This window comes from Asterias amurensis, chromosome 22 (genome assembly GCF_032118995.1).
Source record: "Asterias amurensis chromosome 22, ASM3211899v1".
Taxonomy (NCBI): Eukaryota; Metazoa; Echinodermata; class Asteroidea; order Forcipulatida; family Asteriidae; genus Asterias; species Asterias amurensis.
The window spans coordinates 5025832-5044144 of NC_092669.1; the positions used below are offsets into that span (position 1 = coordinate 5025832).

Consider the following 18313-nt stretch of genomic DNA (forward strand, 5'->3'; position numbering starts at 1 on the left):
GAATGAAACTGTACCTGAGACTATCGAGACAGTTACTCCACCTTCAAAGTTCAAGTTCAACTTTATCGCGGCGGGATTACAACAAGCAAACAGCAGAAACTATTTCAAAAACAGTCTGTTCACAACAAATGCATCACAATTATTTTGTATTAACACATTTTTATAATAACAATTGTCATTATACTTAAAAATTGTGATTCTTGAATCTTACATAATGTGCATTTGGCACGATTGGAATGTTAATATTTAGCCCTGAAAACAATCCTTACAACAAAGTACGCGCGCACTGCTTGCAATTTCTGACCAAGTTTAAATTTAGCTGCGCCCACCACTAAAAATGTCCTAGCTACAACACTGATTGACACGGCTCATTAAACGCTTTTAGCTTGATAAATGTTGTTATGTATGTATGTAGTCAGGATCCCCATTGTATAATGTCTGGCTTGAACATGTTGAATGTTTTTGACTTCATGAACATACATGTATAGACGATGTGACCTGTGACATCACATGTTTACAAAAGAGCCACAGAGCCTGGACTTTCTGCAGGCATGGTTTGTACACAGCTCAATGGAAGCAAACATAAAATCTTATATTTTGTGGAGGTTGCACTGTCTAATCAACTTTTGATAATGTACTGTACAAAACATGTATGATGAAAGGGGGCACATCTCAAAACTTGTCCAGCGTTTACTTTCATAACTCTTGGTTTTATGTGGAAATTATGACACAAACTGTCAACTTTCCCATAGGACCAGTGTCTGAGTGTAGTACAGTGCCTGCCAGAATACTCAAAGAATGTAGAAGGTCACACTTACATACATATTGTGAATAAGGTTCACATGGTCTATACATGTAGGCCTAGTTGGGCATATTTCACTTACTTTGGCATTATTCCAACTAAACTTGGGCATACATGTATTCCAAAGTATACTTTGGCATACATTCCAGCTAAACACTGTACTTGGGCATATTCCAGCTACATAATTGGGCATATTCCAGCTACATTGTATACTTGGGTATATTCAAACTGTAAAAGCATATTCGATCAGTCCATCCCAACTCGATGGTTTTCCTCCCTAAATCTGAAAACTGAAATTTCCTTCATTGGGTTCTCTTGTCCTTTGGCTGTTAGTATCAAGAATAAATGAAATGAAATGATACACACACACATGTATGCTTTTTTTACTGTTGGAAAACATTGGGTTTCTTTTAATTTACCTGCAGTGTCTTCTCTCCACTGGGTTTTTGGCTAGTAGTACAGTGATTAAAGTCACCTGGAAATAGATTTTTTTTTCTTTCAAACATAAGAGTATATATGCTTACGAACAATAAAACAATTTTTTTAGTAATTGTTTGTCACGAAAAATATATAAAGTTGTTTTGGGGGCTGACTCCGCCTACCCCTTTAGTGACGTCAATCGAGGCAGACTTTGCCTGCAATGCGTATAGTAAACACACATGCAAAGTACATGTACGTCCAAGTCGTGAGTTGGTACGTTTCAAAAAGTGTTTTTCTGCATTCAGCAGCAATACACCTAGTCGGCATTGCCGGAAAAAACCTACAAAATCTTTTTTTGAAACGTACAAACTCACGACTTGGTCTGTACATGTACTTTGCAATTGTGTTTACTCTACGCATTACAGGCAAAGTCTGCCTCGATTGACGTCACGAACAGTGCCCTCTAGGGTCGGGGTCTACTCTTAAATTTGTAAATAACATAAGAACTGATTTTTTAAAACCTTAGTTAACTGTTTATTCACATTCCACTCATCAAAACACATATATTAGTGACAAAAGCTTTATTTTGAAAAAATACCACTTCCAGGTGACTTTAAGTTGGCTTGTCCTTGGCTTTGTAACAAGAACATATAACACTAGTCTGGCGTACATTTCCTAGTTAAAACGGTTAGTGGGCTAGTAAACATCACCTCTCAACTTCCACTGTGGGCTACCAAAAACTGTGCATCCTACATAATTGTTTAAAATGTTCATATTTCTTCCATTCAGTGTGAAAATTACATGTTTTAAATACATTTTAATTTATTTTTGAGTGGTTGAGTGTACTTCTATTTGCCTATAGTCTGATAGCATTATACTAACGAGTTGTGATTGCTACCATTAACTGATTAATGTATCAGAAAGATACATGTACAGGGGTCGATTTCACAAAGAGTTAGGACTTGTCTTATCTCGAGTTAGGTAACTCGTCTTAACTTGGGGTTAATCTTAAGGTCTGCATGCTACATGCTAAATGTATCTCAAGGAGTTTAAAAAAATATTTTTGTAAGTTTCCCCTTTAAACTTCAATTCCAGAGTGGCGGGTTAGTTATATTACTAACAAGAAAGAAAAAATCAGCAGCTAAAACCAAAACGAAAAACATTAAATTCAGCCCTCAGAAATAACCTTGCCCCCTGCGGTGTAATAGAGTCGTCCAAGTATATCGAATAACAACATGGCGAATATTTCCGTTCGTTACTAAATTTGGGGTAAAAAACACCCTTTTTACAGTAAATAATAAAAAAAATTATACAGTTTGAAAGTGATTTAGATGCATGACTCTTGTGCACATATTTAAAAGAACACGTTGCCTTGGATCGGTCGAGTTGGTCTTTGAAAAGCGTTTTTTGACCGTTTATTATAAAATGCATGGTTAGAAAGATGATGTAAAAGTAGAATACAATGATCTACACAATGATGCCTCGAAATTCCGTGGTTTTCTTTTTTTACCTCGTCCAAAAACACGGTCGGCCATTTATGGGAGTCAAAATTTTGACCCCCATAAATGGCCGACCGTGATAGTTCGCGACGTAAAAAGAAAACCGTGCAATTTTGAGAGATACTTGTGTGGATCATTTTATTCTACTTTTAAAACATCTTTTTAACCATATACATTTCATAACAAACGGTTTCAAACGCTTTTTATAGACCAACTCGTCCGATCCAAGGCAACGTGTTCCTTTAACGATTAAATTATGTTCAAATAATCTGTTAAAACGCATTTAAAAATTGTTGTCGTGAGGGGTCGTGAGTTGTCGGTATTTAGTGCGTCCGAGTTAGGTAACTCGTCTTAACTTGGGGTTAATCTTAAGGTCTGCATGCTACATGCTAAATGTATCTCAAGGAGTTTAAAAAAATATTTTTGTAAGTTTCCCCTTTAAACTTCAATTCCAGAGTGGCGGGTTAGTTATATTACTAACAAGAAAGAAAAAATCAGCAGCTAAAACCAAAACGAAAAACATTAAATTCAGCCCTCAGAAATAACCTTGCCCCCTGCGGTGTAATAGAGTCGTCCAAGTATATCGAATAACAACATGGCGAATATTTCCGTTCGTTACTAAATTTGGGGTAAAAAACACCCTTTTTACAGTAAATAATAAAAAAAATTATACAGTTTGAAAGTGATTTAGATGCATGACTCTTGTGCACATATTTAAAAGAACACGTTGCCTTGGATCGGTCGAGTTGGTCTTTGAAAAGCGTTTTTTGACCGTTTATTATAAAATGCATATGGTTAGAAAGATGATGTAAAAGTAGAATACAATGATCTACACAATGATGCCTCGAAATTCCGTGGTTTTCTTTTTTTACCTCGTCCAAAAACACGGTCGGCCATTTATGGGAGTCAAAATTTTGACCCCCATAAATGGCCGACCGTGATAGTTCGCGACGTAAAAAGAAAACCGTGCAATTTTGAGAGATACTTGTGTGGATCATTTTATTCTACTTTTAAAACATCTTTTTAACCATATACATTTCATAACAAACGGTTTCAAACGCTTTTTATAGACCAACTCGTCCGATCCAAGGCAACGTGTTCCTTTAACGATTAAATTATGTTCAAATAATCTGTTAAAACGCATTTAAAAATTGTTGTCGTGAGGGGTCGTGAGTTGTCGGTATTTAGTGCGTCCGAAAATCAGGAATACTAAAACTTCCTGAAGACAAGTTAAACCCTGTGTTTATTAGCTTGGTTGGATACTCTAAAACAAAAACCTCATTAGCAGCAAAACCTCATTGAAAAAGACTGATTTTTCTTTGATTTTCATTTCCCTGCAGTGGCTTTACTGACGTTTTCACTGATAATCATCTTGGTCATATCAGAGGTCCGTTACTACATGCAAACACGCATGAAATATGAATACAATGTGGATACCGATTTGACAAGTAAACTACGCATCAATTTGGACATCACGGTGGCTATGAAATGTGGTTGTAAGTTCTTCCGTTGTGTATTCTCTGTTGTTTGAAGGCACTGGACACCTTTGTTAGTTTTCAAAGACCAGTCTTCTCACTTGGTGTATCTCAACTTGTATAAAACAACAAACCTGTGCAAATTTGAACTCAATTGCTCGTCGAAGCTGCAAGAAAATAATAGAAGAAAAAAAACAACCTTGTTGAAAAGTTGTGCATGCTTTCAGATGCTTGAATTCGAGACCTTACAGTAGCTGACCTTACAGTAGCTGCAATGCTTGGATTAACTCTTCTTCTTTTTTGATTAACTCAGAGACCACAAAGGCCTTGGCATCTTTTGCCCCGCTATTGGCCTTGTTGCCCCCCTTAAAAGTTGCCCATAGACTTGATGTTTTTCCAATTGAAGGGTTAAGAGCCCCTGCCTGTAAGAGTGTACCAAGTGGTGATTCATGGGTTCTCAGATCTTCTTCTAAAAAATTAGAGTGATACATCATCATACCAAACGAATAAATCCAAAATTTTAGTTTGCTGACGCTTTCGGTTTTGGAGTTACCAGTTATCAAAGTTTGGGCCAAAAAGCCCTCGAGAAACGAATAGTACATTCCCTGTGAACACAAAAATGTGCGCCAAGGTCATCCCAACAAAAGTAAAACATTTTTTGAAACCTCCAGTTGGGCTCATAACAAAAGTAAAAAAAAAAAATTGGGATCTCGTTGGCGCATCATGTTACGCGCACCTGAACCTTTGACGAACAGTGCCCTCGTGCCATTTTCAACGCCTCATAACTCAGCGCGCCTATAAGATCCCATGAATTAAACAAGTTCAAATGAAAGAGCTTGCATCCCTAAAACAAATTTAAGTGCAAAGTGTGTGGGATCTCGTTGGCGCAGAGAGATAATAGAGGTCAAAGTTCAAATTTTACCAATATATTGCGTTTTCGCACCTCCATAACTTCGCGCGCCAACAACAAAAAATTGTTTTTATGGCAACTGGGTATTGGAACAGTTTTCATCTAATGACAAATGAAAAAAGAATCTTGGGATCTCTGCAACTTGCATGTCAAAAGATTTTTTGAAAATTTTCTAAAGTATTGTCATTCCACACATTTTGGCCTAAATTGGCACAACATTCACTTTTTTCATCACTATAAGTATCTGTGCCAATAAGATCCCATCAATGTTTTCTTGTATTTGGTTAAGTTGAGTGTTCCTTAACAGATTTCAATTGAAAAATAATTGGGATCATGTTGGCCCACCAATATAACAAAGGTCAAAGGTCATATGAAACTACACTACTGCCTATTTCGGGCGATTTTGCGTCGTCTAGAAATCCACGCGCCAATATGATCCCATTAAGTTGTCTGCATTTTATGAATATATAGATTCTCAGCAACACATAAAAAGCAAAAACCAAATGGGATTTGAGTGGCGCTAACAAATATTACAGATCAAAAGTTCACAATACATGCCTATACACATTGTACTTATGCATTGCTGTGGCAACCGAAAGTGAGAAATATCCCCCAATTTCAAAATGTTGGCAAACCATGAAGGGTATAGGTCTCCAAAATGAATTTTGGTCAAGATATAGACTGGACTTGTTTTTACAAATGGTGTTAGTTTAATGTTGGTTGGTAACTGTTGCCAAGGTCAAAGGTTACAAAGAATATGGGTGTTTTTTATATTTCCGTCAAGAGCCAACTTCAGAGCCTTTTCAAGATTTTATTTAAAGAACAGGGGCTCTATCATTTCAGTTTGGGACAGCCACTTATAATATCTAGGCACATATGGTTGTCCCAAATTAATTATAGAGCCCATCCTTTTTTGATAAAATGTTGACAGGGCTTCGAAGTTGGTTCTTGACAGAAAATGTATTACAAAACACCAATATTTTCTGTGGAGAGCCAACTTCAAAGCCATGTCATAATTTTATCAAATGAACAAGGGCTCTATAATTAATTTGGGACAATCACATGTGCCTAGATATTATAAGTGGTTTTCCCCAACATAAAGGAAAGAGCCCTTGTTCATTAAATAAAATCTTGAAAAGGCTCTTAAGTTGGCTCTTGACAGAAAATATAAAAAACACCCATATTCTTTGTAACCTTTGACCTTGGCAACAGTTACCAACCAACATTAAACTAACACCATTTGTAAAAACAAGTCCAGTCTATCTCTTGACCAAAATTCGTTTTGGAGACCTATCCCCTTCATGGTTTGCCAACATTTTGAAATTGGGGGATATTTCTCACTTTCGGTTGCCACAGCAATGCATAAATATAGGCATGTATTGTGAACTTTTGATCTGTAATATTTGTTAGCGCCACTCAAATCCCATTTGGTTTTTGCTTTTTATGTGTTGCTGAGAATCTATATAATCATAAAACGCAGACAACTTAATGGGATCATATTGGCGCGTGGATTTCTAGATGACGCAAAATCGCCCGAAATAGGCAGTAGTGTAGTTTCATATGACCTTTGACCTTTGTTATATTGGCGGGGCCAACATGATCCCAATTATTTTTCAATTGATATCTGTTTAGGAACACTCAACTTAACCAAATACAAGAAAACATTGATGGGATCTTGTTGGCACAGATACTTACAGTGATGAAAAAAGTGAATGTTGTGCCAATTTAGGCCAAAATGTGTGGAATGACAATACTTTAGAAAATTTTCAAAAAATCTTTTGACATGCAAGTTGCAGAGATCCCAAGATTCTTTTTTCATTTGTCATTAGATGAAAACTGTTCCAATACCCAGTTGCCATAAAAACAATTTTTTGTAGTTGGCGCGCGAAGTTATGGAGGTGCGAAAACGCAATATATTGGTAAAATTTGAACTTTGACCTCTATTATCTCTCTGCGCCAACGAGATCCCACTCACTTTGCACTTAAATTTGTTTTAGGGATGCAAGCTCTTTCATTTGAACTTGTTCAATTTATGGGATCTTATAGGCGCGCTGAGTTATGAGGCGTTGAAAATGGCACGAGGGCACTGTTCGTCAAAGGTTCAGGTGCGCGTAACATGATGCGCCAACGAGATCCCAAATTTTTTTTTATACTTTTGTTATAAGCCCAACTGGAGGTTTCAAAAAATGTTTTACTTTTTCTGGGATGACCTTGGCGCACGTTTTTGTGTTTACAGGGAATGTACTATTCGTTTCTTGAGGGCTTTTTGGCCCAAACTTTGATAACTGGTAACTCCAAAACCGAAAGCGTCAGCAAACTAAAATTTTGGATTTATTCGTTTGGTATGATGGTGTATCACTCTAATTTTTTGGAAGAAGATCTGCGAACCCATGAATCACACCCCCCCCTAATTTGGTACATTCTTACAGGCAGGGACTCTTAAGAATTGTTTTACATGTACCCCCCCTTTGAATGACCCCTCAGGGATAGGAGCGGACGTCGTTGACGTTTCAGGCATGACGACTAGTCCAGCTCAAGGAGCGTTAGGTGAGGAGGCTGTTTTCTTTGAAATGTCGTCAGAGCAACGCGAAAGGCAGAGGTAAAACATATGCTGTGTAGATATTTAATTTGCCCTGAGAACAGTTAAAAATTCAGTGTACACAATTTCAAATTTGTATTTTCTTTAAAGGTGACAGCTCTGATTTTGATTACACTTTATTTTAATTTTTATTTTTACTTGAGATGTGGGACCATCGAGTCCCACCAAACCAATGCCTATCATTGGTTAAGGGCAAAGTAAACCTTTGGTTTATTGAAACTGGTCAATTGTTTGAATCCTGATACAATTGTACGTACAAATTTTCATTTCAAAAGGTGTCGCAGTATTGCTTCCCAGATTTCGTTGCATAAAAAACTTATATTTTTTACTTAAAACCACGTTACTTGGTTCAGTGAAATCCTTCTCTTTGTTCTATCGAAAGCTGCTGTACGCTTCTTCACCAAAGGTTTTTATATGGCATTTTTTTATGAGTGATGACAAAACAAATACCTTGTATCTTTCCTTTAAGGAGAAGAATCTTTACTCCTAATGCCCCAGCCGTGACACCTGTGTCCTTAAAGGCAGTGGACACTATTGGTAATTACTCAAAATACATGTAATTATGAGCATAAAACCTTTCTTGGTGACGAGTAATGGGGAGAGGTTGATGGTATAAAACATTGTGAGAAACGGCTCCCTCTGAAGTGCCATAGTTTTGCGAGAAAGAAGTAATTTTCCACGAATTTGATTGCGAGACTTGAGGTCTTTTTACTTATTGTCATAAGTGAAATAAAAAATGTGCACAACAATATTTTTTGCAGGTTACTCCAAATGATCAAAAGCTCCTTAAAAGATGAACACGCCATTCAAGATCTTTTATTCCAGACAGGGTTCGACAGTAGTCCATCCAAGGGGCATGCTAACAAAGCCGGTAAAGGGGTCCCTGATGCCTGCAGGATACATGGCACATTGGTTGTTAATAAGGTAAGAGACATTGTTGAATTTGCATCGGGGATAAAGAATATTAATATTATGAAAGACGTTCATCAGGCTGGTAAAATATCAACTTAATAAATGAATTACACAGCCAAATACTCAGGTAATTTTGTTTACGTTTCGACTAGTTTTACTAGTCGTCCTATGAACGAGGCACCACCAGTCGGTTGGTGGTGCTGTTGCCTGCTTCGGCCACGGGATGGTGGTTTTGGCCGAGTGTGTCCTCCCCCGGGGTGGAACTTTGGGTATGAGGGGGTATTAATACTGGTTTTACCCTAAGTTATACTGATGTGAGTTAGTCCAGCACACTCAGTTTAAAAGGTAAGAAATTTCATAATAAGCCAAAATATAGGTTTGAACTGCCTGTAGCTAGCGGGCCATCTCGGTGATAAGACACTGCAGGCCTCAAATTTCCCGATTTTTAGGGCAAGGCCACTTTGGCCTTGAATTTGTCAAATTTTGAAAGGGCACCAAGGCCATGAGGTAGGGCACCAAGGCCAACTTAAAATTTCAAAAAGGGCATCAAGGCCATAAAAAATAAAGATCATGAAACAATTGAAGTTTGAAGGCTATTTTAATGAACCATTTCATTACTTTTGCTTTCCTTTAACCAAAAACATAAAGTTTTTTTAAATGTATTTAATTTTATTGATTAATGGGAAGTAAAAGTATGCATCAATTTTTTGTTGCGATGGCCAGACGAAAACAATGAACTGTTACTTAACTGTGTGCAGCGGAGATTTTGTTGCGACGGCCGGACGTAAGTAATGAGCTGTCACTTGACAGTGTGTAGAGCGGAGATTTATTCAACGGACATGCATGTACATGTACCTTTCATGTACATGTACATGATGCGTGATTTACGTAACATGGCCCACGTGCACAAACATGTACGAGTACCAGTGAACAAGCACAATACCAGTGGATTAGGCGGACGCCCAACCTCGAATGGCACCGAAATTGTGATTAGCTGGTACCCATCATGGACAACCATGCGTGGGTACGCGTGTTGCAAGATGAGTACCAGTGCGATTGTTCTCAAATGGTCGTTGCAAGTACATCCGGCCCGTGTATAAACTCCGAGTACACAATGTCTATGGATGCACGTCTGTCGTTCGTTCTGCATCGTGCACACACATGCACTGCATGCTGCCGTAGTTTCAATTCCGTGTTATGAGCATTCAACCGACCGCGCTCTGTGTGCGTGTATTAATATAGGATGTACATGTAAGTGTTTGATTTTATGTGCACACAGACGGACGGTATCAAACGTAAATTTTGATCTCAAAAAGGGACTAGGCGGCCATCGGAGAAAAAGGGCACGGCCTTTTTGGCCGCGAAAACGTCCATTTTTCTTGGGGCACCAGTTAGAAGGGCACCGGCGGCCATGGCCGTCGTGGCCGCCGGGAAATTTGAGGCCTGACACTGCTCTAGAATTGCGAAGGTAATGGGTTCGCATCCCTCCCATGTAATATGCCTGTAATTTCTTTTCACAGAACTCGGGCAAGTAGTGAGTATACAGCGCTAACACAATTCAGTGTAAGTTGTGTTGAGCTGTATTCCAAGGTTTAGATCAACTTGTCTTTTGATTTGGCTAGCATTGGTGTTGAAGATTTGTTTTCATTTATTTAAAGGTTAAAAATGTTATCACTTTCACATTTACATGTAATTACCATTGTTTAGATTTCACCAGATCCGATAATAAATACAACCAGTTTGAGGCCATTTATTTGATTTATGATTTTTTGAATTTTTTGCAGGTTGCGGGTAATTTTCATGTGACGGTTGGTAAAAGTATTCCCCATCCAAGAGGGCACGCACATCTGGCGATGATGGTCGAACCCTCACGTAAGTCTCAAGATTTTTATGGGTTTGGAAAAATGGCAAACATCTTTTGATATAATATGAGAGTGGGAAGCACGAGCAATCATTATGAAACTAATGAGAGAGGTTTGCGATAACACCATGTGAATATCTCTTGAGAGTAATGTTGCTTCAGAAAAGAACCGGTGGTTAAAACCATTGGACACTTTCTGAACAGAACAAATATTAAAAGTTCCCATATTTACTTACTTACAGGGTTTACAGAAGGTAATAGTAAAAGACATCCCTTGAAATAATATTCCATGAAATGCTGTACTTTTTGAGAAAACATTAAAACAATGATCAATTCTCGATTATTATAATAATTGAGTTGAGTCTTGCACCACCAAGCCTAAGTACATGTACTTAAGCAGCATCTAGCAACAGAGTCCAGCATCCTCCCGAAGACAAGCAGGGGCCAATTTCATAGAGCTGCTTAAGCAAATAATTTGCTTTAGAAGCATGAAAATAGCTCGCTTGTTTTACACATGTTACTGGCCACAATTGCATGGCATATAAGTTGCTTGTGACTGGTATTTAGCTGTTGTTTACTTAGAATAATAATTGAGTTGAGTCTTGTCGGGTTATCTGATTTTAATAAGCAAGGATTTTTTTTGCTTAAGCACAATTTGTTGCTTAAGCAGCTCTATGAAATTGGGCCCTTAGCACACTGAATCAAAATGTTGAGTCAGTAACCACCTGTTCTTTTCAGAACCAGCACTGCTCAAAAATATAAATCCTACTAATCATTATGTAAATATGTACAAATTATTGATTTTTTGGGGGTCCACAATTTGTTTGCGGCAGTAAACATACATGTAAGGTCAAATGTCATTTTAAAAGCACTGTTGTAGAAAGAGCACTGCAAAACAATTTAGAAAACTTGAATCTTGTTTACTGCTTTGTGTGTGTTTTTTGTTTTTTGCTGTCCTGTTATAGATTTAAGTCTAGATTTACCCCCAAATCACCCAATTTATCATTTCATGCATTTCTTATCAGTTAAGGTTTGTCTTTCTTCATGTACTTTGTTTTTATCCAAAATATGTTTGCATGTTTGGATGCAAGTTTCTTTTAAGTTGCCAAACAAAGTGTACAGTTAAAACTTTGAACCCTGGCTAATCTTTATTGTTTTTTATCCAGGGCATCATGCTGTGGCACATTTACATACATGTAGTAGGCCCACCAGCAGAAATATTAAATAGTGTGGGTTTTAGACATGTCGTGTTTTGGCTGAGTGGTTTAGCACACTGGCTCTGGTGTTTCTGGTCTGCAGAGTATGGGCTCGAGTCAAGGGCCCAATTTCATAGAGCTGCTAAGCACACAAATTTGCTTAGCATGAAATTTCTTCCTTGATAAAAACTGGATAACCAACCAAATTTCCTCGTGATTTTCAGGATGAGCAAACAACAGCTGAATACCATAAACAAGCAATATGCAACAAATGGAAATTTTGGTTGGTAAACATGGTAAACCTGTTTTTATCAAGGAAGAAATTTCATGCTCAGCAATTTTTTGTGCTTAGCAGCTCTTTGAAATTGGGCCCTGGTAGTGATTCTTGTGTCCATGAGTAAGATACCTTACCATACTTGCTTTGTCCTTAGCATGGGACATAGGTACATACAGGTATGTAATGCTGTTGGTCCCTTGTACAATGCATCAGCATGACCAGGATTGGTAGAGAACATGGAATAACCCAGAAGAGAAGGTTAAAGCCATTGTACACTTTCGAAACAGAAAACAGAAACAAAGTTCACAGATTTACAAATAACTTACAGGGTTTACAGAAGGTAATGGTGAAAGACTTTTCTTGAAATATTATTCCATGAAATGCTTTACTTTTTGAGAAAACATTAAAACAATTATCAATTCTCGATTATTATCGAGAATAAAGGAAATGTTTAAAACACATGTCATGACACGGTGAAACGTGCAGAAACAAGGGTGGGTTTTCCCGTTATTTTCTCCCGTCTCTGATGACCGATTGAGCCTAAATTTTCACAGGTTTGTTATTTTTTATATAAGTTGTGAAACACAAAGTGTTGGCCTTTGGACACTACTGTTTACCGAACCGAAAGGGTCCAATGGCTTTAACCCTGGTGGTTCTGGCTCATGTAGCAAGCAGTTTTCTCATTACTGTAAATGTATTTTATTAAAATATAAGTTAACTACATATGTGTACATGAAGGCATGATGTACATGTACATGTACATGTACAATGTACAATGTATACTGGCAACTCGTGACTAGTTCTGTAGAATATTTATAGCACCTCAGGCTAAGTAAACCATATATTAATTTTTTCAAAGTCGTAAAAGTTTAATTATCTGTTTGAATGGAAAATGCTGGTGGCACAGGCACACGTATCGTACATAGACTGTACAATTTTAATGTGGTGCAATCAATCAAAATGAGTCGTTTGTCGACCCAGGTCATTTTTAAAATTCTTAATACAATGTACATTTAAAAAGTGCATTAGAAATTATGCTTTTATATTGTTGAAACCCCATGTTGATATCACCTTTGGCTCAAAAGTTGTGAAAGTATATGTAGAAACACCAAGAGATGAGAGAGAATGAAACTGAGAAAAAATGGGTTTTAAAGTCGAGTTGTTTATTGAACATCATAGTGTTAGCCAGAGGGGTGTCTGGGTGTCTTTTGGACACCCTGTTTTTAATTTGGACACACTGTTTCATCTGTCATTTACATGTAAACTTATTGTAAGTGAACAATTTGGACACCCAGTTTTAAAATTTCCAGCAAATTTGGACACCCTTTTACCAAATTCTGGCTAAAACCTTGTTGAACATACATCGGCACATTTGTTCAGTGTCAATTCCATCTCCTTTTTGATGTTATTTATCAGTGAGGAAGTTACCATTATAAAAAAAAGATGTATTTTAGCAATTAGTTTTTCCCCCCCAAAAAATGGTTTTGAATTTTTTTACCATGGGCCTGTTTTGAATTGTTTTTCCATAATAATGTTTCTGACAAGCGACTAGCTTGATCGAAACACAAACATGACTTTTTTTTCTTTCTCTCCTAATTGTCTGTACTTGAATTTTTACCTGTGAAATTGATAAATGAAAATGGTGCTTACATACACATGTACAGTAGCTTGCCTGCGTTTAACAAGGGGGAAAATATGTACATAAAATCACAATTATTAGTCATCTCGATTTAAACGGTTTAATTGGGGACTGTATTTTTCGACAGATGTGCCTTTTTATTTACATTATAGATAGTTTTGTATGAAGGTTAAAATTCTAGATATGAACAAGAAACATGTACATGTGTGGACTTTACTACTGATTGCATATCTACAAGTCTACATGTATGAGCTTTATTCTTTGTGTTGTTTGCACAGTATCATGACTATCATTATTAATATTTCTGTATGATACCACAGTCAACAATTTGCATATTATTATGTTAAAGGAACATGTTGCCTTGGATCGGACGAGTTGGTCTATGAAAAGCGTTTGAAACCGTTTGTTATGAAATGCATTGGTTAGAAAGATGTTTTAAAAGTAGAATATAATGATCCACACAAGTATCACTCAAAATTGCACGGTTTTCATTTTACGTCGCGAACTAACACGGTCGGCCATCTCCCATAAATGGCCGACCGTGTTTGTCGACGAAGTAAAACGAAAACCACGCAATTTCGAGGCATATTTGTGTAGATCATTGTATTCTACTTTTACAACATCTTTCTAACCATATCGATTTGATAACAAACGGTTACAGGACACTTTTCAAAGACCAACTCGACCGATCCAAGGCAACGTGTTCCTTTAATACATTTTTTTTGTAGTTACAATATTTTGCCTTATCAATCACATTTGATCGTTTTTATAAATAGTAGTAACTTAAAAAATGTTTTTGTTTTTTTAATAACACACTATATTTTTGTTTTTCGCATTGTTTTGTCTAGGGATGGATTTCAATACAGCATCAGTGTCATCCATATGGAAGGATCGGTTTCAACATTGTCTAATCCAATTAACAGAATACATGTAGAACATCAAACATTGTTGTTGACATGTCAATGCTGTATTGATTTCAATTCCCAACTAAACAATGCGAAAAAAAAAAAAAAAAACATATGGTGTGTTTTTTGTGCATAAATCAATTTCAATTTACAACAAACATTTTTAAAGTTACTACTATTTATGATATGCAAACTGTACTATGGTATAAAAATATTAATAATAATAATAATATATGTAGGCCTACATTAGGACAGATGTTGGTGATTTTATGCTTATGATGGGATACACCAAGGAAGTACACTGGTCTCTGACTACCAAAAGCATACCCTGCCTTTAAAGCCATTGGACCCTTTCGGTACAGAAAAAAACATAAAAGTTCACCAGTTCACAGATTTACAAATAACTTACAGGGTTTACAGAAGGTAGTGGTGAAAGACTTCTCTTGAAATATTATTCCATGAAATGCTTTACTTTTTGAGAAAACAGTAAACCAATATCAATTCTCGATATAATCGAGAATTACGGATTTATTTTAAACACATGTCATGACACGGCGAAACGTGCTGATACAAGGGTGGGTTTTCCCGTTATTTTCTCCCAACTCCGATGACCGATTGAGCCTGAATTTTCACAAGTTTGTTATTTTATATAGATGTTGTGATACACGAAGTGTGGGCCTTGGACAATAGTGTTTACCGAAAGGGTCCAATGGCTTTAAAGGCACTGTACACATTTGGTCATTTCTCCCTTAGTGTATCCCATCATAAGCATAAAATAACAAGCCTGTGAAAATTTGGGCTCAATTGGTCATCGAAGTTGCGAGAAAATTGTGAAATAAAAAAACACCCTTGTTGGAAGAATTTGTGTGCTTTCAGATGAGAATACTAGACTTCTAGCAAGAAGCCTTTTAATATTTTAGTGAGAAATTACCTCTTTCTCAAAAACTACGTTACTTCAGAGGGAGTTGTTTCCCACAATGTTTTGTACTATTTTGGTCGTTACCAAATCAGTTATTAAGTTAACATTTGTTTTGAGTAATTACCAAACGTGTACCTTCCCTTTAACATACATTGGTGTAATTTAGGGTAATACCAAGATTGAAATTGTTCTTGTTATCTTTATTTTTTCTTCTGCAGAGTATAATTTCAGTCATCGTATCGATCATTTATCCTTCGGTGAACTAGCGCCAGGAATCATTAACCCTCTAGACGGGGACGAAAAAGTTACACCAGATAGTAAGATTTTTTGATTTTTTTATCTTTATAAACTCAACACCTAAATGTCTCCCATATAGACGATGTGACCTCTGGCGTCACTCGAAAACCATAACATGATTCGCGCGCATACCGCCGGACAAAACCTTTGTGTTTTGGCAGCCAGCTAGAAAGTGTATGCAATTTTACCATGATTACGCGTCTTTTTGCCCGGCGAAACATGACGTACACAGTGTTTTGTCAACAGAGGGCGGTTTAAATGTTAACATAGGTCACGTCGTCTTTATTCCCCAAAATACCACACACTATGCTTGACACTGTTGTAGCTAGGCTATTTTCGTGATGGGCTCTTAATCTACCAGGGGTAAACAGATCAACAACAAAAAAACATTCATGTTTAGATAGGGGGCCATCATTGCTAAAGAGCAATCTGGGGGAAATCTGTGCTGGGGTGGATTTCACAAAGGTAGTCCTAACTAAGGACTAGTCCTAGACTAGTCCTAGGCAATGCTAAGAGATAGGACCAGTCCTAGGACTGGTCCTATCTCTTAGAATTGCCTAGGACTAGTCCTAAGTTACATGTAGGACTGGTCCTATCTCTTAGCATTGCCTAGGACTAGTCCTAAGTTAGGAACAGTAACTCATCCTAACTTAGGACTGGTCCTATCTCTTAGCATTGCCTAGGACTAGTCCTAAGTTAGGAACAGTAACTCATCCTAACTTAGGACTGGTCCTATCTCTTAGCATTGCCTAGGACTAGTCCTAAGTTAGGACTACCTTTGTGAAATCCACCCCTGGGCAGCACAGTTTTATTTCTTACTTGTGACCCAAATGTTTTAAATTACATTCTTTACTTACATGTATCCTTAGTTTTTAACAAAATTAATATTCTTTATCCCCAACGCAAATTTAACATCTCTTTTACTTTATAGTTTAGTTAAAATTATTTCAAAGTTAATCTCTTCTCTGTAAGTTTGCAATATTTCTCCAGGATGTGTTATTTCCATAAACTTTTGCTAATTTTGTAATCTACAAGGTTTGTGTAACTCTTGTATGAATATTATTTATGTCATTCATTTTGCAATTAGCCGAGAGAAAGCCCCCCTAAAGATGTTTCTTGATAATTTCATCAATAATTGAAATATTTTTTATTTGACTCCAGACAGAAAAATGTATCAATATTTTCTACAAATCGTGCCTACAAAACTTAACACCAGAACTGCTCGCATGAACTCACACCAGTTTGCTGTCACAGAAAAGGTAAAACGTTGACCATATATTTGCAGTACCCACTATTAAACTATAGGACCTTCAAGGCTGTGTCAGAAATTGCGACTTGGCTACAGCTACGGCTAGATCTGCCTATTCTTCAACACTGACAGTCGCGATGATCTAGCTGTACCTGTAGCCCAAGTCGCCATGGTCACTGTTTTGGACACGGCCTCACGATCTCTTGCTACCGAGTTATCAAGGCAGTCTAGTAGTACATGCAATCACAAGTTTGTGAGTTCGAATCCCCCAGCCAACCACTGATTTCACAATGACTAGAATATATATTGTCGTCTAGAAACTGAATCACAATTTCTTGATTTGTGTAGTTCATAATCATAGACGTTAAACCAATGTTTGTATGAGAGAGATTGGCTGTTGCCAGCTTGGTGCTTATATCCCCTTGTGGGATTTTGCCGAGTTTCCTTGACGGGAAGATCATACAAACAAACAGACAAACATGTAGTATGAATACTGCTCTTAAATTGCAAAGGATTCAGGTTCAAATCCCACCCGAGTAAGATGCCTTTGGATTTTCTCACAGAACTCCCGGAGAAAGTACTGAGTATACAGCGCTCAACAGGTCATTATGGTCGAGTGGTTTCGAGCATCAAATTGAAGCTGTGGTGGTTAAGTCATCTGGGTGTGGGTTTGAGTCCCGTCATGACACTTGTTTCTGTAAAGCAAGATGCTTTTTTTTATAATAATTGCTTCTCTGCACCCAGGAGAGTGGTACCTGCGAGGGTAGATAATTGCTCTTTAAAAGATGAAATTCCAGGTCTGCAATGTTTATTAAACTAAACAAAGAAATATGTGACCCACTCTGTGAAAATGAGTCACATGTCGCCCAGAGCATTATTAAGTTATGGACAAATTACTGTGGAAAATGTAAAAAAAAATATATGGTGTAATGCCTAATTTCAAATGGGAGTAACTCAGCAATGCGATACACCCCAAAGCTTAGACATATACCAAATTACTGCTGCTGATGTGTTCTTTCCAGCCATGCATATAACTCAATTCTTGAAATTGCCTACATGTGACTCATTTTCACAGAGCGGGTCACATATTGTTCTTAAAAATAGTTTTTGTGACATATTTTCAGGAGCGAACGTTAGATCATAATGCCGGAAGTCACGGAGTCGCGGGGGTCTTCTTCAAGTATGATCTTTCCTCGTTACAGATTACCGTTAATGAAGTCCATGAACCTTACTGGCAATTCCTTGTCAGGTTATGTGGCATTGTTGGGGGGATCTTTGCAACTTCAGGTTGGTATTCCAAGTATTGAGATTTCCTTCTCATTATAAATTTTTTTTTTTTTTTTTAACAATATT

The 18313-nt window shown here is 37.2% G+C and overlaps 1 protein-coding gene across 1 annotated transcript in view; it reads left to right on the forward strand.

The window, feature by feature from the left end:
- The window catches only part of LOC139953906 (endoplasmic reticulum-Golgi intermediate compartment protein 2-like), a 31286-nt gene that overhangs the window by 5570 nt on the left and 7403 nt on the right, over nucleotides 1–18313 (forward strand). Inside the window, exons 3-9 of the mRNA XM_071953508.1 lie at nucleotides 4062–4217; nucleotides 7591–7705; nucleotides 8467–8629; nucleotides 10402–10489; nucleotides 15633–15731; nucleotides 16873–16970; nucleotides 18085–18247. Of these exons, the coding sequence (XP_071809609.1) occupies nucleotides 4062–4217; nucleotides 7591–7705; nucleotides 8467–8629; nucleotides 10402–10489; nucleotides 15633–15731; nucleotides 16873–16970; nucleotides 18085–18247 (882 nt within the window). The remainder of the gene's footprint in view (nucleotides 1–4061; nucleotides 4218–7590; nucleotides 7706–8466; nucleotides 8630–10401; nucleotides 10490–15632; nucleotides 15732–16872; nucleotides 16971–18084; nucleotides 18248–18313) is intronic.